The sequence below is a fragment of the Elgaria multicarinata genome, chromosome 14 (assembly GCF_023053635.1).
Source record: "Elgaria multicarinata webbii isolate HBS135686 ecotype San Diego chromosome 14, rElgMul1.1.pri, whole genome shotgun sequence".
In the NCBI taxonomy this organism is placed as follows: Eukaryota; Metazoa; Chordata; class Lepidosauria; order Squamata; family Anguidae; genus Elgaria; species Elgaria multicarinata.
This window is the reverse complement of record NC_086184.1, coordinates 28,572,018-28,594,371: the sequence shown is the minus strand read 5'-3', so window position 1 is coordinate 28,594,371 and position 22,354 is coordinate 28,572,018. Positions and strand designations below refer to the sequence as shown.

Genomic DNA, 22,354 nt, shown 5'->3' with positions numbered 1-22,354 from the left:
CCAACCTCACCCCCTGCACCCACTTTGCCCACTCACCCCATGCGTACCTTCCCCAGCCTTTACCCAGTGACTACCTAGGCTTGGCGGCCAAAAAACCACTAATCAATAAATAGGAAGTCAAGAAGTCTTTTATTCTGGTTGTACTTTTGTACTGTAGTTTTAAGCTTCTATATAAATTATTTTATTATTATTATTATTATTATTATTATTATTATTATTATTATTATTTCTTACCCGCCTCCCCGTTGGATCAAGGCAGGGATCAACATTAGTACAACAATACAATATAAATCAAATACATAAAATCAATTAAAAGAGCATATAAAACCAATACAATATTAATTTATTTTAATTTTTGTGAACTGCCCAGAGAAACTTAAATAAATAAGTCTGGTGATCTGCAGACTTCCTGGTTAGGGCTTCATGGCTGCTGTGGTGATCAGAGCCAGGACAGGCCGCAGAAGGGGGTGGGGGCAAGAACAGTGAGAATCCAAGAAGCAGGTGGCAAGAAAATGTACCCTTGGCCCTGGAAAAAATGGTCCCATGGGTCCGAAAAGGTTGCCTACTCAGGTCATCCATTCATACCATGGCCATACAAAAAAGATGTTGCAGACAGAAACAAGAGACAGGCCGTACAGCTGAGCTCTTTTCACCACGTCCCACTCATTTAAACCATGTGGGGCAGGAAGCATTCCTGGTGGGTTGCCCATTAAATGGGAATATCTTTCTTCGCTAAATAAACTGTAATACAAAAAATGGAAAACATGCATGCCAGTAGGCTATTTCCAAAACCAACCATTTCGAAAGGACCAAGAAGAAAAAGAACTTAGAATGAGAGTTAGGAGAAATTCTAAGAAAAACTACGCAGTGCACACACAATTTGGGATTCAGACAGGCTCCATTCAGTTACGGCGGCTGCAGCCCTGCAATGCGGGTCCACCTGATCAAGGCGTACATCAGCAATGGTCAATGCACATTTGCAATGCAAACGATCACAAGTAGTAAAGAAAACGACCTTGTGCTGTTTGAATGCACAGCCCTGCGCGCAGGCGAGAACAAAATAGCACACCTTATTTTGCCCACAGATCTGAGGGCAATGCTCCTAAACGTGGAGACCTTCACATATTGCATTCACACTAAACCTATAATCTGCTTTTAGTACTGTATGTAGGAGTAGAATTACCCCGAGGAGTCCAAGAGAGTTCAAGTTCATCCAGCTCAAAAAAGAGTGCTAAAAGCACTCCAGTTAATAGTGCAAGATTCAGCACTAGACATCTCTCACACACACATACAGGCTTGCCCCTAGGGGTGGCACTATAACACTGCAAAAGGAATGATATTTTTTAGCTAACTGGGGCAGAAATTCATGGTTGCAACATCCCTTTTGTGCAAAATGTCTTTGCGAGGCTCAGTGCAAGAAAGCCCAAGGGGAAGACCAAACACTTTGCCAAGGTAACATAGCATGCAAAGATAAGAACATAAGAAGGGCCCTGCTTGATCAGACCAAGGGTCCATCTAGTCCAGCATTCTGTTCACACAGTGGCCGACAAGCTGCCACACAGGAAACCCACGAGCACCCTCCCACCCATGTTCCCCAGCAACTGCTGTACATATAGGAATACTGCCTCCGATACGGGAAGTAACATATAGCCATCAGGAATAGTAGTCACTGATAGCCTTCTCCTCCAGGGATTTGCCCAATTCCCTTTTAAAGCCATCCAATTTGGTGGCCATCACGTCTTGTGGTAGCGAATTCCATAGTTTCGCAATGAGCAGTGTGAAAAAAGACTTAGAATCATAGAATAGCAGAGTTGGAAGGGGCCTACAAGGCCATCGAGTCCAACCCCCTGCTCAATGCAGGAATCCACCCTAAAGCATCCCTGACAGATGCTTGTCCAGCTGCCTCTTGAAGGCCTCTAGTGTGGGAGAGCCCACCACCTCCCTAGGTAACTGATTCCACCGTCGCACTGCTCTAACAGTCAGGAAGTTTTTCCTGATGTCCAGCCGCAATCTGGCTTCCTTTAACTTGAGCCCGTTATTCCGTGTCCTGCACTCTGGGAGGATCGAGAAGAGATCCTGGCCCTCCTCTGTGTGACAACCTTTCAAGTATTTGAAGAGTGCTATCATGTCTCTGCTCAATCTCCTCTTCTCCAGGCTAAACATGCCCAGTTCTTTCAGTCTCTCTTTATAGGGCTTTGTTTCTAGACCCCTGATCTTCCTGGTTGCCCTCCTCTGAACACGCTCCAGCTTGTCTGCATCCTTCTTGAATTGTGGAGCCCAGAACTGGACACAATACTCTAGATGAGGCATCTTCAAGACATCTGTCCTGAATCTCCCACCAATCAGCTTCATGGGATGACCCCAGTGGGCTCTAGTTCAATGAGAGAGGAAGAAAAAGATCTCCCTAGCCACTTTCTCCACACCATGCATAATTTTGTACACCTCTATCAGGTCTCTCCTTACTCACCGTTCCGCCAAGCTAACTCATCCCAGCTGTTGTAACCTCCCCTCATAGGGGAGTTCGCTCCAACCCCTTGAGCATTTTAGTTGCCCTTTTCTGCACAAAACAAAAGCAAACTATTATGTATTTATTAACAATATTAATAACAATACCACCGCATTTGAAACAAATCCTGAAGCTGTTTACAAAAGAATAAAATGAAACAAAACCAAGAAAAAAGACCACACACACACACAGTGGTGTTGTGAGGCTGGAACAAAGATACCTCATGGCTGAGGGAAAGCCAAAGCAAACAGATATGTTTTCAATAACCACTTAAAAACAGCCTTCCTCAACCTGGGGCGCTCCAGATGTGTTGGACTGCATCTCCCAGAATGCCCCAGCTGGGGCATTCTGGGAGATGCAGTCCAACACATCTGGAGCGCCCCAGGTTGAGGAAGTCTGGCTTAAAACATGGCAACATTGAAGCCTGCTGCACCTCAGGGAGGGCAGGCGCCGCTGAGGAGAAGGCCCATCTCCATGCCTTCGCCAAACGGAAATCTGTAATCTAATTTTTGTGAACCACCCAAAGAGCTATGGTTATTGGGCTATATAGAAATGAAATGAAATAAATACATAAATAATAATCCAACAGGGCTTCCCCTGAAGAACACATTAGCGTGGGAGGTTGGTGTCGGGAGGACATTCCTTGAGGTAAACTGTTCCTGAATGTGGATAGCGAGACATTTTTCTCCCTCTCTCAAAATACTAGAACCCAGGGTCATCCCATGAAGCTGATTGGTGGGAGACCCAGGACAAATAAAAGGAAGGACTTCTTCACACAGCGCATAGTTAAATTATGGAACTCGCTACCACAACATGTAGTGATGGCCACCAATTTGGATGGCTTTAAAAGGGGGTTGGATAAATTCCTGGAGGAGAAGGCTATCAACGGCTACTAGCCCAGATGGTTGTGTGCTATCTCCAGAATTCAAGGCAATAACCCTGTGTGCACCAGCTGCTGGGGAACATGGGTGGGAGGGTGCTGTTGCACCATGTCCTGCTTGTTCATCCCTGGCCGATGGGCTGTTTGGCCACTGTGTGAACAGAGTGCTGGACTAGATGGACCCTTGGTCTGATCCAGCATGGCACTTATGTTCTTATGAATTGTATAGGGCTTTGTATACTAACACGAACACCGTAAACCTGTCTTTGTAGCAGCCTGGCAGCCAGGGTAGATCTTTTATAACAGGCGTAACGCACCCCAGTCAATATCCTAGCTGCTGCCATTTAAAGACAGACAGCAGGCCATTTTCAGAAAAAGATGCCACAGAACTTGAGGGAATGGTATAGCTGTACTGCTATACAATTATTTAGAGTAGAGGTGTCAAAAACAAAAATAACTGTAATGGTATCTAACCTCTGACAGGAGAAGGCAGAAGGAGGAGGAGGATCTGCTAAAACACCGGATAGCCCCCAAAAATTAGAATTAAAGCACTAATGCACTATCATAACCAGCTGGTCTTCCTATTTTACAGATATACCAGAATACAGGCAAGAATCCACACATGCCTCACAGAAATACATCACATATCCGTCACAGTAGGTCATGTGGCCAAGCCACAGTCAGCATTAGGACAATTCAAGCAGCCGTGTAAATAAGCCCACAAAAGTTGCCAGCCAGCCATTTTTTGTTTGGCCTGCAAAAAGGCTACTTTAGCCAGCATGAGGGGAAAGGCTATTGGCCTTTCAGCAGGCTAGTTAAGGGAAAGACTTATAGAATCATACAGAATAGCAGAGTTGGAAGGGGCGTACAAGGCCATCGAGTCCAACCCCCTGCTCAATGCAGGAATCCACCCTAAAGCATCCCTGACAGATGCTTGTCCAGCTGCCTCTTGAAAGCCTCTGGTGTGGGAGAGGCCACAACCTCACCAGGCAACTGATTCAATTGTCATACTGCTCTAACAGTCAGGAAGTTTTTCCTGATGTCCAGCTGGAATCTGGCTTCCTTTAACTTGAGCCCGTTATTCCGTGTCCTGCACTCTGGGAGGATCGAGAAGAGATCCTGGCCCTCCTCTGTGTGACAACCTTTTAAGTATTTGAAGAGTGCTATCATGTCTCCCCTCAATCTTCTCTTCTCCAGGCTAAACATGCCCAGTTCTTTCAGTCTCTCTTCATAGGGCTTTGTTTCCAAGCTGGCTGGTAGAAGAAGGTTGGATCACTCCATCCCCTACAGCTGCATTTCCATGATAGCTTTGGAGGAAGAGACTTTTCATCTTCTAACACTGGCACAAAAAACAAGCAGGCTGCAGAGGAGGGATGGAGTGATCTATTCCTCATCGAACAGCTGACTCCCTCGACTGCATGGAATTCCTGGTCACCTGTGGCTACCAAGCAAGAGATACAATGCAAGGCTGATTCAAAAGTATTCAGATTCTCTTCTTACACAGGCTTCTTCCTCAGACAGTAAGTACTGACACAGAACTCCAAAGGCCACGATCTTCCTGCATTGACTAAACAGGATGTTAACAATTATACAACACAATCCTTTGCAGATTTACTCAGAAGCAAGTCCACTGGGTTCAATGGGACTTAATTACTCCCCCACTGCATCATTCATCATCAGCCAGCAGAACAACAGCAGTCTGCTATTGTGATGTAAGGATCCAAATTATATTTTCTCAGAGGGTTAGTCTAATATGGTAGCTAAAAGACTGAGCTAAAAGACAGACCAAGATGCCCCTGATTCAAGTCTTTAGCTCAGCCATAGACTCGCTAAGTAGGAGTAAGCAACCCAGTCTCTCTATCTTATCCTCATATTGTGGATGAGAGCCAAATACTGTTCTACATTACAGGGTTGTTGTGAAGATTATTGTGAGTGTATGTGGAGCCCTTTGAACACACAGAAGGGTTAAATAAGTGCTAAATAGCATTATAAGAAGGCGGCTTTGGATCTTGTCAAAATTTCACTGGATAATATTGCTCAACATAAACTACCACACAGGAACCTGGAACCATGCATGCTGCTCTAAGCAATCTGGAGGGTGGGCAGGATAGAAATGTAATCAAGAAACAAATAATACATATTAGACATTGGTAAAGTAACACCCAAAATTGCATAAAGCAAAACAGCATCAAAGCATCATATTTAAACACTCATATGTGACACTGTTTTTTGTTTTGTTCTTAAAGTGGGGGACTACTGAAAAATTATAAATATATACCTTAAAGCAGGGATGGTGAATGCGTGGTCCTCCGGATGTTGTTGGACTGTAACCACCATCAGCTATGCTGGCAAGGGCTGATGGGAGTTGTAGCCCAACAGCATTCCCCACCCCTGCTTTAAAAACTAATATTTATTATACTACAATACATCTGTTGGCTATTAAGGTCCCCATTATAAGAAGACATCCAGTCCTTCCAAACGCAATCATTTTAAAGGCAAAAATTGCCTTTCTTGTCAATGTGCGTGTACTCATTCTCTGTTTTGGAGAGAGTAACTCCATATATTTTCTGCCTCTCTAGTCCACCAAAACCCACCCACCTCTGGCTCCTCCTACTGAACAGGCATTTTTAAAATCACAATTTGGGTAACATAACTGTGACATACGTACAGCATGAGAAAAGACAGAAATAGAGGAAGGGGGAAATTGCGCACACCAAAGAGAGAACTAAAAACTGACACAACATGTAATTAAGTGCAAAGTGATTCACACTGGAACAATAGATATCGAACTTCACATATACAGTGGCTGAGTTCGGACGACACGCTAATCAACGGTTGTTTCCCATTCCGTTCCTATTACACACACACCCATTGATTAGCGTGTTGTCAGAACGCAGCCAGTGATAGAGTCTTGAACAGGTGAGAACAAAACAGGAAGGGATCTTGGAGTCAAGACGGAAAGCTCATGAAAATACCAACGCGGTGTGCTGTGGAGATGAAGAAAGCAAATTCTATGCTGGAGATTATTAGGAAAGGATTTGAAAATAAAGTGCATCATCAGCTACAACCAAATATAGAATACTGATCACCTTTATGGTCACCCCATCTCAGATACTGGACAACTGGACAGGATAGAGAAAGTGACAATCAAAATGACTGAGAAGTTGAGTACCTCCTCCCTGAGAAAAGGCTAAAGCAGTAGACAACCTTTTTGGGTCTGAGTGCACATTAGACAATTTGAGAAACTGTCCTGGGCACCACCTTCTTGGAGACTGGACGTGCTGCTGAGAAAAGCATCAGCCTGCAGCCACCCACCATCTTCATGACCTAAGAACGTACCTGAGCCCCAAGTGTGGCCCAGGATCATTCACAGGAAATGAAGATGGCAGTGGCTGGAAGCCCTTGCTTTGCTCTGAAGCAATCTCAACTGCCATTAAAATAATAATAATAATGAGTTAAATTTAAGGAAAAAAGAGGAGTAGAGCATCTCAGCAGGCACCAATGAAAGTGTCCAGTGGAGCAATGGTGCCCATGGGTACCACGCTGCCTACCCCTGGACTAAAGGGTTTAAGGCCATTTAACTTGGGATGGGGGGAGGAGACAACTTAGGAGGAATACATTATTCATTTTATATTATTACGCACAGTATGAGGAGGCTAGACAGAACAAAGAGTTTCTCTTACTCTCATAATACTAGAATTTAGGGTCACCCAATGAAAATGATGAGCATGAAAATAAGGACAGACAAGAGAAAGAAGTTCTTTTCACAATGTGCAATTAATTTATGGAACCTGTTGCAACAATATATAGCCATATCAGAGGCAGTATGCCCATGTACACCAGTTGCTGGGGAATATGGGAGGGGTGCTGTTGCACTCATGTCATTGCTTGTGGGCTTCCTGTGGGCAGCTGGTTGGCAGCTGTATGACCAGAACACTGGATTAGATGGACTGTTGGTCTGATCGAGCATAGGTCTTCTTATGTTTTTAGTCAGAAGATTCTCCTTTGCACCCAATCAGACCACTGGTCTATCCAGCTCGTTATTGCCTGCTCTGACTGGCAGCAACTCAAGGTCTCGGAGAGAGATCTTCCATCATTCAATACTTGATCCTTTTAACTGAAGCTGGGGATTAAATCAGAAACCTTCTGCATGCAGAACAAATGGCTTTACAAGGGATTTAATCCAATCCATGAAACAGAGATCTATCAATTGCTGTTAGCATGATAGCAGTTTTGACTGCGCAAGCCTATGCATGTCTACTTAGAAATGAATCTCATTGCGTTCAATGGGGCTTACTCCCAGGTAAATGTGTTTGGATTGCAGGCTGTGCTGCCTTATAGTTAAACAAAACCATGGAGGAGGAAAGTCAATCAATGGCTGCTAGCCAATGCTTACTATAAAGAGCAAGGGTGAGCAACTTGTGACCCTCTAGATGTGATTGGAGTGCAACTCCCATCAGCCCTGACCAGAACAGCCAATGGTGAGGGATGGGAGTTGCAGTTCCACCACTACAAGAGGGCCACAAGTGGCTCGCACCTGATATACAGCCTCCATGCTGAAGGGAAGCTGACCTCTAAATACCAGTTGCATGGAGAGAGTCTGTTACCTTCAGCTGCCCCCACCCCTACTTCATGGAGGGGGGATATCAAGGGGCTGCAGTAACTCATCTCCCCTAGAACACCTGGGATTGTTTACCTTAGAAAAAGGGTGAGTAAGGGGAGACATGATAAACATGTACAAAAATATGCATGGTGAGGAAAAGGTGGATAGACACTCTTCTCCCTCTCCCATACTACTAGAACCCAATAGAGCATCCAATGAAGCTGATTGGTGGGAGACTCAGAACAGAGAAATGGAAGGACTTCTTCACACAGTGCAGAGTTAAACTATGTAATTCACTACCACAAGATGTAATGATGGCCACCAATTTGGAGGGCTTTAAAAGGGGGTTAAACAAATTCATGGCGGAGGATAAGGATATCCATGGCTACTTGACCTGCTACCGTCAGTATCGGAGGTAATATGTCTGTTTACACCAGTGGCTGGGGAACATGGGCAGGAGGGTGCTGTTGCACTCATGCCCAGCTTGTGGGATTCCTGTCAATAGCTGGTGGGCCACTGTGTGAACAGAATGCTGGACTAGATGGACCTTTGGTCTGATCCAGCAAGGCTCTTCTTATGTAGGGCCATCTAGCCATAGTTGGAAACAGAGGAGTGAAGCCCAGATGAGCTTTTTGGCCCTGATCCATCAAGCCTCATCTTCTGATGTTAATAGGTGGGCTCTGTACCTTAAAGCAAACCCTTCCCCCAACCTGACGCCCTCCTCAGCCAGCATGGCCATTGCCCTCCAGATGAGTTCAACTGCAACTCCCATCCTCCCCAGCCAACATGGCCACTGCCGTCCCGAGATACTGGATTGCAACTCCCATCAGATCCAGCCAATACGGCTATTGCTCTCCAGATGTGTTCAACTGCAACTCCCATCCTCCACAGCTAACATGACCACAGATAGACTACAAATCCCAATACATCTCAAGCCAGCATGCCCGTCGCCTTCCAGAAGAGTTGGACTGTACCTCTCGCCAAAGCTGGCTGGGGATGATGGGAGTTGCAGTCCAACCCCTCTACAGGGCACCAGGTTGCTGTCTTAGCGCCGGTTGAGGGGACTAGAGGCTGACACATCCGGGCACTTTGGCCTACGGCGCTCCACTACTCCTTTCAGAGCCGGGATACACGGAAGAGACTATAAAGGGGTTCGGGGGGGGGGGAACGGGACGAGGGAGAGAAGCAAAGGGCAGCGCGAGCTTCGCCATACCTGGGTCCCCGCCCCCCCGTGCTCACGACTTCTTTCCCTCTTCCGTCCACCTCGTTCCGCCGCAGGTGCCCTCACGTCAACGGCCTTCTGCTCCCCGCCGCGTGCTCTGATTGGAGGAGAGAGGCCGGCTTCTCCCAGCACGCCCCGCGCCCGCCCGCGCGCGCACACGAGGCTCTAGCCACGCCTCCTTTTCCTGCTAAACTTTATTGAGAATCTGTGAGGGGGCGGGTACATACACAAAATAAAAATAAATAAATAAATAAATAAATTGCGGGGGTGGTATTGCCCTACTATTTATTTATTTATTTTAAAAATGGCCTTCTTCTCCCCACGTTTCACTGGAGGCGAGGCTGCCATGTTCCCGCAAGCCAAAACACTACTACTCAGGCTTCGTTGCCATGGAAACAGCAGGCCCGAAGGCCCTCCTATTCCAAAAGCGGGGACGGGGCGGCTCCCCAAGCGCCCCTGAGTTCATCCATCAAATGTGGGCTTATTTTTATTTCTCGTGTTTAAAGCATCTATACCATTCTTCTCAGCAAGAAAGGCTCCCATATCAGCTTATATATCGATTAAACCAAAGCTGCTCTGAGCATTAGAATGCAAAATACAAAAATGTATCTGCTTTTAAAACCTACTCTTCCTGATGTAGATGTGTCTTCTCCTGCCCCCATTTCACAACCACCCTGTGAGGTAGGTCAGGCTGCGACACTAAGGTCTTATACTTCTAATGGGGGTGGGGGCGAGGAGGAGAAAAGAGATGCGCAATAAGCCAGCCTTCCCCGTGTAGGTACCCCTCCAGATGCTTGGACTACAACTCCCAGCATTCTTGACCATTGGCCATTCTGGCTGGGGTTGATTGGAACCCAAAACATCTGGAAGGAACCTGGTTGGGAAAGGCTACAATAAGCCAATTAATAAGGGACATGGACAGATTTGTTGCAGATCCAGCATTGAGTGTTAAACTCTCATTGTTGAGCGCCTCACTTCATAACCCAGGTGGGCACAAGGGACTTCAATGGAAAGATCTTCAAATATTCATTATCAGAGGGCTACTGCCTCTGCCATCCTAAACACACTCACTACTCAAGAGTAACCCCATGGAACACAATGGGACATATTTCTGAGTGTAAACATGCAGTAGGATTGAGCTGATAGCCACTATTCCTTCAGCCTCAACTGCCCCATCTGTAAGATGGACCTAATAATGCTGGTCTTCTTTAAAGGATTGTAGCATAAGATTTTATGTATTGTGAATGAATACTTTTTGTATCATATTGTTTTTTAGATTGTGTTTGTGGTGTTTATTTTTATCTGTATTATTGTGCTGATTGTGATGCATATTGATGTTTAGGGTTTTCTCTTAATTATGGATTTCTGTATTTGTTTGTCAAGGGTGCTTTTTGCAGAGAGAAGTGACACATAAATTTAATAAATAATAACAACAGCAACAACAGGATAAATGTTGAATGAGAAGGCCGGCCAGTATAATGTAGTAGTTAGAAAGTACTGGGATTTGGGAGATCTTGGTTCTAGTCCCCATTTGGCCACAAAGCTCACTAGGGGCCTTTGAGTCAGGCGCTGACTCTCCGTCTAACCTACCTTAGAGGGTTATTGACCCTGGTCGTTAAGCATTTTGAGCTAAACGGTATGGCTTAGTGTGTCATGTGAACCATTCCTTTCCATGGTGGCTACATAACCACGGATTAAACACACTCTCTAACCATAACCTAAGGTGTTGTCTGAACAGGCTCCGTGAGAATAAAATGGAAAGGGGGAGGACTTTCCTTGCAAGAGAAAAAAAGGTGGGATATAAATGTAAGTAACAACAATATCAACAACAATGTGTAACACTACAAAGTACTCTATAAACGCAAAGTTGTCTTTATTTACAGCATTAGTATCCTGTGCCTGCAAAAAACAGGCCAAAAAAGCCATTACTTTAAATCTGCATCTAGCAGTTATAGCGCTTCTCCCTGCTGCCCACCCCCATTTTTTACTCTAGAGTAGGGTGACCATATGAAAAGGAGGACAGGGCTCCTGTATCTTTAACAGTTATATTGAAAAGGGAATTTCTGTAGGTGTCATTTGTATATATGAAGAACCTGGTGAAATTTCCTCTTCATCACACCAGTTAAAGCTGCAGGTGCCCTGCCCTCTTTTAAAATCTGGTCACTCTAGTATAGCTCCTGCAGCTTTAACTGTTGTGATGAAGAAGAAATTTCCCCAGGTTCTCCATATATACAAACGACACCTGCTGAAATTCCCTTTTCTATGCAATTGTTAAAGATACAGGAGCCCTGTCCTCCTTTTCATTTGGTCACCCTACTCTAGAGAGCAGTTATAGGGGGCCCAACCTAGCGTGGGTGTGAGATTTTAAGATCCAGATCAGCCAAGCGCCTACACCAAAGTAAATGAAAAAGACATCGCCGCCAGATGCGGGTTTAAAGAAACGTCGGCTTTGGCCTTGAGAGGAAGAGCAGCAGCTCAGCCTCGTATCCGGAGGAGGGCAACTCCTGGCTTACCGCCGAGGGCAAGGAGCGGGACCGGCGTGTCCCTTTTGGCGCAAGCCAGGGAGAGGGGAGCTCCGAGACCCGGAGGGGAGGCGCGGCGCACATCCTCGGCCAGGTCCTCCCGAGTCGCTGGGGGGCGCCTGGCTGGGCCTGGCCTTGCCTTGCCTGGGGAGGAGGCGCCGGGCCCGGGTTCCTGCTCCTGCTCGGCGGCCTCGCCGTCAGCCCGGCTCCTGCCTCCGCCATGCCTTACGCCAACCAGCCCACGGTGCGCATCACGGAGCTCAGCGACGAAAACGTCAAGTTCATCATCGAGAACACGGACCTGGCGTGAGCGGCGGGGAGAAGGGGGGACTGGGTGGGAGGAAAGAAAGGGGGGACCGAGAAGCCGGCCTTGCTGTGCCCCCCGCCCCGGGGAGCCTCGCCAGCCTGCGCGCTTTGAAATCCACCCCCCTCGCGCGCGCGCTTGCGAGGTTGCCAAATTTGCAGCCGGTTTCTCTCGTGCGCCTTTAACAGCGGGCTTGGGCACGCGTGGGCCGCCTCCCTTGTTAGTCCTCCTCAGAGTAGGCCCATTGAAATGAATGGGGCGGTAGGTTATCTCCGTGCCCTTATCTCCGTGCGTAGAAATGCTTCCCTCTCCGACTGCTGGTGGTGGTGAGAAGCAGGCCAGGCTGTGTTGTTGAGCTGTAAGGGTGAGCTGCTTGTAGCCCTCCAAATGTTTTGGCCTGCAACTCCCATCAGCCTTAGCTAGTATAGCAATGCTGACGCATGATGGGAGTTGTAGGCCAAAACAGCTGGAGGGCCACGAGTTGCTCCCCCTTAAAGTATAGTGGGGAGTTCTCTTGCCTTCACTCCTGACTCCAGACCTGTGGACTATGCCTATAAAAAGGACCAAACTACCCATAACACCCACCTTCCCCAACATGGTGCTCTCCAGATGTGTTGGACCACACTCCCAGCACCCCCCAGCCAGCTGCGAGTTGAAGTTCAACACATCTGGAGGGCACCAAGTTGGAGGAGCCTGTGCTACAGTTAGTCATACTTTAAAAAATAACCCCACGTAAGCTGGATACTTATTTGGAAGAAAATTAAGGTCCCAGGCCCCTGCTGAAAAAAACAAACCCCTGCATGTGCTGTTATTTGCTCCCCACCCCTCAAAGTTGATGTTTACTCCAAATAGCTCAGCAGATAAAGTTGGGGTGGGTGGGGAGACTGACACACAAGGCCATGATTTGGATTGGGGACACATTCTGGATTGGGGCCTGCAGCTGCTTTTCCGCAAAATCAGCCTTCCTCAACCTGGGGCGCTCCAGATGTGTTGGACTACAACTCCCAGAATGTCCCAGCTGGCTGGGGCATTCTGGGAGATGCAGTCCAACACATCTGGAGCGCCCCAGGTTGAGGAAGGCTGCTCAAAATAAAAGCAGCTAGCTTAAGGTGCATTCCTGACAAGGGAATGCTGGACTTTTTTCAGTCTAAACATGCATACCTTTAAGCACTTTTTTAAAGGTTTCTTCCAGGGCACATCCCTGATTCTTGTATCATTCGGTCAGTTCCGTATAGAATAATACTAAAACCAGCTAAAATACATATCTCAATCTAACAAGACAAAAAGTCCTGGTTTGCCAATAATAATAATAATAATAAATTATTTCTTACCTCCCTCTCCATTTGGATCGAGGCAGGGAACAACAGCAAGTATAAAATACGTAACGACTAAAGGCCTATTCAGACAACACACTAAGCCATGGTTAGGCTGCTAACTCTTTTGCAGCAAATGGTTAGTGAGCATGTTTAAACCGTGGTTATGTAACCACCATGGTTAAGATTGGTTCACACGAAAAGCTAAGTCATGGTTCACACGACATGCTAAGCTGTAATATTTAGCTCAAAATGCCTGACCAGCATCGCTTAGCATGTCATCTGAACATGGTCTATTTGTCCTAGCATCACAAACAAGATCACACTGATTCCAAATATATTACACTGAAATAATTTAGAGTGTTTGCATCCTCACGAATCATTAATGTGGGATGGAACTGTGGTTCTGGGTAAATGTGCATTCGTAGACTTGTGAAGCAGGGGAGAACTTATTTCCTTTTTAACCCTGACTATGTAGGCAATTTTTGAGGAAGCTGAAATTCTTACTTTATTTATTTATTTATTACATTTTTATACCGCCCAATAGCCGAAGCTCTCTGGGCGGTTCACAAAAATTAAAACCATAATAAAACAACCAACAGGTTAAAAGCACAAAGACAAAATACAGTATAAAAAGCACAACCAGGAAAAAACCACGCAGCAAAATTGATATAAGATTAAAATACAAAGTTAAAACAGTAAAATTTAAATTTAAGTTAAAAATTTACCATTCGCAGCCTAGGTTTTGCTTCTGTGCAGTGGTTAGTTTAACCAAGCGCTCTGTGCCGTGGCGGGTGGGGGTGAGGTTACACTTATTTCTCTTCAGGGCCCATCAGAGATGTACTTTAGAAATGCAGTTTAGATGTGTTCTTGTGTTTTTCTGTTGCAGAGTAGCAAATTCCATCCGGAGGGTGTTCATCGCTGAAGTTCCCATCATAGGTATTTCCCTGTTATTCAGAGTTTTGTCCCTTGCATCGATTTGTGAAGCTAATTCAGAAGGCCGCCCCGGGTTTATTTAATTTATTTATTTATTGCATTTCTATACCGCCCAATAGCTGGAGCTCTCTGGGCGGTTCACAAAAATTAAAACCATTCAAAGTATAAAACAGTATAAAACCATAATATAAAATACAATATAAAAGCTCAACCAGATAAAAATAACAGCAATGCAAAATTACAAATTTAAAACACCAAGTTAAAATTTATTTATAGACTGTTAAAATGCGGGGAGAATAAAAAGGTCTTCACCTGGCGTCTAAAATCATATAATGTAGGTGCCAAGCGAACCTCCTTAGGGAGCTCATTCCACAGCCGGGGTGCCACAGCAGAGAAGGCCCTCCTCCTGGTAGCCAGCTGCCTCATTTCCTTTGGCAGGGGCTCGCGGAGAAGGACCCCTGAGGATGACCTTGGATACCTCAAACACATTTGCAGTGGGTCATAGTGACTTATTGCTTTTATGGCAGACACCTTGATAATTATTAAAACATGCCTTCTACTTTCTCAGTTCAATACTTTCTCCCTACCTTCATTGTTATTAAAGGTACAATGGTAAACTATAGGGAGGAGAGAAAAGTCAGGAGGGGAAAAGGCTGAAGTCAGATCTTTGCAACACCTTTACTTTCACTTTATAAAATCAACCAAATCATCTCAGCTGTGCTATAGGGAGATAATTGGCATTTAAAGAAAGGCAGGGGTGGCATTGAATAAATACGTCTTGTTTGGAATTAAAAACGAAAAGCAAACATGCACTACAAATAAAACGTGACTGTCAGAAAGAGGTTAAACAAGGGTAATCCTGTACCATAAGAAATCTCACAAACATACATAGACTGTAACCTCCAGTTCCAACTTCTACAACCAAATATTGCTGCATGGGGGAGAACATGTGAACAATTACTCAGCGGCTCAGTTCAGACAACACGTTTCTTTACGCAATGGGAAAACTCCACTCAGCGGTTGAGTTTGTAAGGGGTTCTTCCCACACAACATGTTCTAACTCCACCATTGTGTGACTGTGGGCTACCATGGAATTGAGTAAAAGGCAATGTGACGTTTGATTGACAGTTCCTCCACCCTCTCTCCTTCCCCGGTCCTCCCATTGGTATCCCATCAGCCATTGCTGCAAAAAAACAATCCCGGTGGCTCTCCTAGAGCAGCACTCGCTCCTTTTGCCACTCAGCGACACCCCCTGGAACCCACAATCTCTTACCGTCATTTGATGAAAAGATATTCTCTCACTAGGTTTTTATGGTTTTGTTCACAGCCATAGACTGGGTCCAGATAGACGCCAATTCCTCTGTGCTCCATGACGAGTTCATTGCACACAGACTGGGTGAGTGCTCAGCAGATGGAATGACCTTTACGGCTTCCCTAGATTAAAAGAAAATACAATAAAAAAAATATTTTTTGTTATTTTTAATTGCTATTTTTTATTATTATCATTGTTGTCATCTTTGGAAGTGCCTAAAAAAAAAAACCTTAAGCGCTGTAAAAAGATTAAATGGTGGCAGATATTGTGGGCCCAAAAAGAGAAGCAGTCTCAAAATAGTACTGAAAATATATTTATGGAATGTTAATAAAACAGTGAAATGCCCAATGCCCAATTTTATCGAAATTTCATGCATTACCATGTTGAGGTTTGTTTCTCCCCCCCTCTTGAGTTTGGTGATGACCCATTTTATTCCTATGGATACCATGAGCCCACCTGTTCTTCTGTAGCAGGGATGTCTAGTCCTCCAAATATTGCTGGACTCCAGCTCCTATCAACTCTCATCATTGGCTGTGTTGGTTAGGGCAGATAGGAGTTTAAGACCAGCAACGTATAACGATGGCCACCAATTTGGATGGCCTTAAAAGGGGATTGGACAAATTAATGGAAGAGAAGGCTGTTGATGGCTACTAGTCCTGATGGCTATATGCTACCTCCAGTATCAGAGGCAGAATGCCTATGTACACCAGTTGCTGGGGAACATGGTTGGGAGGGTGCTGTTGCACTCATGCCCTGCTTATGGGATTCTGGTCAACAGCTGGTTGGCCACTGTGTGTACGGAGTGCTGGATTAGATGGCTGTTCTGTTGTTCCTGACATCTGGAGGGCCATACGTCCCCTGCCACTCTTTTATTTTCTGAAATTTGAATCTGAAACTCTTAATTTTTCTTACTAGCTGGTCAGCTTCCACCCCACCCCTCACTTGAGACTTCACTGGTGTTTCCACTCATTTCTCTCTCCTTAGGTCTGATTCCACTTACCAGTGACGATGTTGTTGATAAGCTGCAGTATTCCAGGGTGAGTCTAGGTCCTGGACAACCCAAGATTTTTTGGGGGTAGATTGCTATGGAGGAGCGAGGCCTCTACTCCTGAGGTGGAGAACCTCTTTCAGCCTGAGGCCGAAATTCCAGTTTGGAGAAACTCTTGGGGGCTGGGGTCAAAGGCAAAAGGGGTGTGGCCAGAATATTTTAGCTTAGAGCTCTTATTGGCAGCAGCTCAGCCTTGGGAGAAGAATTCCAACCTTTTAGAGTTGGGGAAATTGTGCACAAAAGCCAAGAAACCACAAAATGAGAGGTGGTTGGGGGAAATTGGATGGGGTCAGGGTCAGGGGCTGTGGCCTGGAACCCTTAATGACTGTATTGTGACCCCCGGGGGGGGCAGAGATGCTGCCTCCTTGCTCTACTCCAATTCCCCCCTCCAATAAAGTGGCACATTGGCAGGCTATGTTGTTACAAGTGCCACTTTTTTCCAGATCTCTTTTGTTCCTGCTTTGGCTACTTGGGATAGCCAAGCAGTAATCCCTCAGGGGCTCAGATCTGGCCCATGGCTATTCAGTGTCTGACTCCACATTTAAAGATCCCTCAGGTTTATGGACGAGAAGTGTAACAATGGCTACAAGTCATGATGGCCAGATGCTGCCCCAAGGTTGGGAGGCCGTATTCCATTAACCAGTGGCTGAGGATCCATGGGAAAGGGCTACTGCCTTCATGTCCTTCTTGTGGCCTTCTTGGTTGCCTCTTGTTGGTTATTGTTGGGAAAGGGGTTGCTGGCCTAGATGGACCATTGCTCTGATCCAGCAGGGATCTGCCTTAACGTCTTTCTGCTCAGGTTCTCATGGGGTGGGAAAGAGCAGCAGAGACAGCGAGCTGATAGGAGATGTTTCACACTTCAGTCGGACCCCCACCCTGATTCAGCTTCAATTCCTTTCTCTCCAGGATTGCACCTGCGATGAGTTTTGTCCCGAGTGCTCAGTGGAGTTCACTCTCGACGTTCGGTGCAACGAAGACCAGACCCGCCATGTTACATCCCGGGACCTCATCTCTAACAACCCTCGGGTCATACCGGTCAGTATAGTGTTCCTGCCCCTCTGTCTGCCGGGTGTCTTCTACAAACGAAAACAGAGAAAGCAGGGGAGGCACCAAGGCGGGAATGAAAGAAGGCAGAGCCTCTGGGTTGCACAAGCGTACCATATTTTTTTTCAGCCTGGGAAATTGTTTCCTTTACTGGTACCCTCAACAAAGGGTGTCTGAAACGCTTTGGCTTGAAAAATTGTATGTTTCTCCATCTTAGGGGTGTTGGGTCTCTTTCGGAAGAGCTCTTGGGGGACTGCGTTCCAGTGGTGGATGGGGGCTGTCGAATTTTTTAAAAAAAACCCACTTTAGTTGTAAGGCAGCTCTGTTTTATTGAGCGTAATACCGCTGTATGGAGAAAGTCCTACAGGCAAAGAACTTCTCCCCTGGCAGTGTGAAAAGCAGGTATATTTATACATAGTAGCATTTTAACCAATCAGCAGTTAGCAAAGTTCTAAAGCAAAACAAAGACAGATCAAAGAAAACTTCTTAAATACACTTTGTCAACAGATGGCCTATAACTCTTCTGGCAATGTCAGATTGACCTGGATGGTCAGTCCTCTTTTTCAAGCTAGCTTATTTGTCTTCTACTGTATCAAGAGGCCTTGACAGTTAGACATTCTGATTAAGCATTCCCTTGCTGATATTACAGTTTTAGTGTTACAGCACATTAAGGCACATACATTATTTCAATCCCATCATGCAGTTCACTTGCAAGAACCAAACTACATACAGAGGCCTACATACAGAGCAGATACCTCTTTCGGAGAAGCTCTTGGGGGGGTCTGTGTTCCAGTGAGGGGGTGGGGGCAAGAGGGTGGAGCCAAAACTACCCCTAATCCCAGCATATTTTAGTTTATTTATTTATTTATTTATTATACTGCCCAATAGCCGAAGCTCTCTGGGTGGTTCACACAGATTCAAAATATAAAATATAAAACAAACAGCATAAAAACATGATGTGAAATACGATATAAGAACACAACCAGGATAAAATCAGCAGCAGTGCAGAAATACAAATTTAAAACAGCAAAGTTAAAATTAATTTATAAACTGTTAAAATGCTGAGAGAATAAAAAGGTCTTCACCTGGCATCTGAAAGAATATAGTGTAGGTGCCAGGCGAACCTCCTTAGGGAGCTCATTCCACAGCCGGGGTGCCACAGCAGAGAAGGCCCTCCTCCTGGCAGCCTCACTTCCTTTGGCAGGGGCTCACGGAGAAGGACTCCTGAGGATGACCTTAGGGTCCGGGCAGGTACATATGGGAGGAGGCGTTCCTTCAGATAGCCTGGCCCCAAGCCGTTTAGGGCTTTAAATGTTTAAAGCTCTTACTGCCGGTAGCTACAGCCTTAAGAGAGGCATTTTAGGATGTGCAGGAGTGGGGCCGTCCAAAAGCCAGGAAGCTACCAAAAGATTGGTAGTCATGGGAGAAAGGGTGGGGCCACATGAAGACCAGATTGGGACCTCAGGTGGACCGGATTTGGCCCACAGGCCTCAGATTCAACACTGCTTCCTTAAAGCCTCTTTCCTCCTGTTTCTATAAACAGGAACGACCAAGGATTCAACTAAGAAGGGGCCGTGGGGTGGAGGGGCCGTGGCTCAGTGGCAGAAACGAACGGTTTGCATGCAGAGGGTCCCTAGTTGGACTCTGGCATCTGCATGTAGGGCTGGAAATATTCCTGCCTGAAGCCCTGGAGAGCTGTTGCTGCCAGTCAGTGTCAACAGAACTAGATGGACTCATGGGCCTAATCTACACCAAGCAGGATATTGCACTGTGAGAGCGGTATAGAAAAGGCAGGAGCCACACGACTGCTTTATAGCGGTATTGAAGTGCACTGACAACAGTTGGGGCCCATTGACACAGAGCTTATACCGCTTTCATACCGCTATATCCTGCTTGGTGTGGCTCCTGCCTTTTATATACCACTTTCATACCGCTTTCGTAGTGCAATATCCTGCGTGGTGTAGATTAGGCCCTGGTCTGACTCGGTTTAAAGCAGCTTCCTATGTTCCTAAGACCCTAAAATGTAGCAAGACTTGGACTGTTCTTTCTCATTGGAAGCAGCTGCCTCTCCCCAGGCATCTGGGCAATGAGAGGCTTCCCAAATATTAAAAGGGAAACGATCCATCTGTCCCTAAGGCAGGGAGGAGCTTGGAAACCATGGGTTTCACTCAGCGGAATGAATGTTAAAAATGCAATTAAATGGTAGATGCTCAGCCAAAGTAATTATAGTATATTTGTATATTAGCTGATCAACAGCTACAGCGTCCGGTACTTTGGATGGTTGGATGTAATGGGGCGGCTTGTGAGCATTGTCTTCCACATGCAACGGGAATTTGGGAGGAATAAGCGAATGCAGTTTGTTGGGTGAAAGCCTTCTCAAGACCTTTTCAACTCTACATCAGGCAGTGTGGTGTAGTGGCTAGAGTGTTGGACTGGGCGTCGGGGGATCTGGGTTTGGCCATGGAAACCCATGGGTGACTTTGGGCAAGTCACAGACTCTCAGACCAACCGACCTCACAGGGTTGCTGTTGTGAGGATAAAATGGAGAGGAGGAGGATTATGTATGCTGCTTTGGGTTCCTCCGAGGAAAAAAGGCGGGACATAAATGCAATAATAAATAAATAAATAAGATCCATTCTGGATCAGACCAAGGGTCCATCTAGTCCAACACTCTGTTCACACAGTGGCCAACCAGCTGTCGACCAGAAACCCACAAGCAGGATACGGTGCAACAGCACCCTCCCACCCATGTTCCCCAGCAACTGGTGTACATAGGCTTACTGCCTCTGATATTTTATCAACCTCTACTCCATCTTCCCGTTGGAGTAAAACAGCAAACAAAGGGTGTTACTTTGTTGTTGTTTATTTAGCAGCATTTATGGACATGGCAGGTTAAATAAAAATAAAAAATATACGCATTTGTTACATTTATATCCTGCCTTTCCTCATCGTTCTCCCTCTGTGTATTCCTCACAACAACCCTGTGAGGGAGGTTAAGCTGAGCTGACTAGCCCAAGGTCACCCACTGAGCTTCATGACCGACTTGGGATTTGAATCTGTGTTTCCCCGATCCTAGGCCGGTACTTTAACCACTGTGCCGCGCTATCAGGGTCAGGCCATGCCACGAAGATTACAGCTATTGGAGAATGAGATTTGCACCACCTCTTCATTAGCCGGAATCACACGCTCAAGTGCAGAAGTATTGCTAAGGGACGGGCTCTGTGTGCCGTTCAGAATGACTCGGCTGAGCGCTTAATTCTGAGCAAACCCCCTTTGCAACCGTTGGGCAGTATCCAGCGCTGCCCCTGTGCTCCTGCTTGTTGGGACCCACCATTGGCACAACAGAAAGCCAGCGGCTCGGAAAGCAACTGCAGAAGCAAAGGGAAATGTTTTTTCCTGAACTGTTCTGGAAATGAGTGTTTCTGCTCGTTTCTGGTTGTTCTGTTCACCGCCAGCTCCCCGTTGCACTGGGTCCCATGGGTGCGCAGACGGATTTGGATTTCGCCCATGATGTTTATGTGAGGAACAGGATGTCTAAATTCAGAAGAAGCAAATGGTCTTAGGGTGACCCACCTTTCTTCTGCCCGACACAGGTGACGTCCCGGAGCAGAGATAATGACCCCAACGATTACGTCGAGCAGGATGGTAGGTACCCAGGAAGAACGTGGACTTCAGCAAGAAGGAGCAATGTGTTGTTCTTATCTCTGTCATGGGCTACTTCTGGGGGCCACATTGCGGGCGTCACTGCCAAAATTGTCGCCGACGTTGGGTAGCGCAACAGCCAACACACACACACATACTTTGTTTTCAAGCAAAATTGCCAGGGGGGATTGCCACTGCACCACCAAATTTTGGTGGCATGGTCAGTGTGGGCCACAAAAAAAAGCCGGCGTGTGTGGGTATGCAGCCTGTGCTCTGTGTATTGCCAACCCCTAATCTATGTGCTGCCATCCTTTGACAGGTAGAAGCTGCTGACGCAATCTCAGCCTTGGAAATTTTACTGAGATCTACGGGAGCTACCTAATAACGCATCTCAGCTTTCTCCTCTGGGAAGTGCCTTTAAAGCTGTGTTTCCCAAGCGTGGGTCCCCAGATGCTGAATTACAACTCCTCTCATCCCCAACCAACATGGCCAGTGGTTGTAGTCCAACAACATATGGGGACCCCAGTTTGGGAAGACTCTCAGTGGCTACTAGTCCTACCTCCAGTATCAGAGGCAGTAAGCCTATGTACACCAGTTGCTGGGGAACATGGGTGGGAGAGTGCTTTTGCACCGTATCCTGCTTGTGGGTCCCTGGCAAACAGCTGGTTGGCCACTGTGTGAGCAGAGTCCTGGACTAGATGGACCCTCAATCTGATCTCGATCATCCCAGAGTGCAGGACACGGAATAATGGGCTCAAGTTACAGGAAGTCAGATTCTGGCTGGACATCAGGAAAAACTTGCTGTTAGAGCAGTACGACAATGGAACCAGTTACCTAGAGAGGTTGTGGGCTCTCCCACACTAGAAGCATTCAAGAGGCAGCTGGACAACCATCTGTCAAGTATGCTATAGGGTGGATTCCTGCATTGAGCAGGGGGCTGGACTCGATGGCCTTTTAGGCCCCTTCCAACTCTACGATTCTATGATCCAGCAGGGCCTCTTCTGATGTTCTTAAGATTGTAG

General features: G+C 46.3%; 2 protein-coding genes across 3 annotated transcripts in view; one reads left to right on the top strand and one right to left on the bottom strand.

Moving 5' to 3' along the window:
• Positions 1-9,298, bottom strand: part of NUP93 (nucleoporin 93) — a 113,370-nt gene extending 104,072 nt beyond the window's left edge. The window contains exon 1 of the mRNA XM_063141080.1: positions 9,203-9,298. The gene's annotated coding sequence lies outside the window, so the exon portion shown is untranslated. The remainder of the gene's footprint in view (positions 1-9,202) is intronic.
• Positions 1-22,354, top strand: part of POLR2C (RNA polymerase II subunit C) — a 202,127-nt gene that overhangs the window by 171,544 nt on the left and 8,229 nt on the right. The window contains exons 2-7 of one of the 2 annotated variants that reach the window (XM_063141368.1): positions 11,950-12,039; positions 14,240-14,289; positions 15,614-15,682; positions 16,583-16,635; positions 17,553-17,681; positions 21,284-21,335. In XM_063141368.1, coding sequence (XP_062997438.1) covers positions 11,954-12,039; positions 14,240-14,289; positions 15,614-15,682; positions 16,583-16,635; positions 17,553-17,681; positions 21,284-21,335 — 439 coding nt within the window. In that variant the 5' untranslated portion in view covers positions 11,950-11,953. Of the gene's footprint in view, positions 1-11,816; positions 12,040-14,239; positions 14,290-15,613; positions 15,683-16,582; positions 16,636-17,552; positions 17,682-21,283; positions 21,336-22,354 lie in introns of those variants that run through there. The other variant, XM_063141369.1, reaches the window with a different exon arrangement.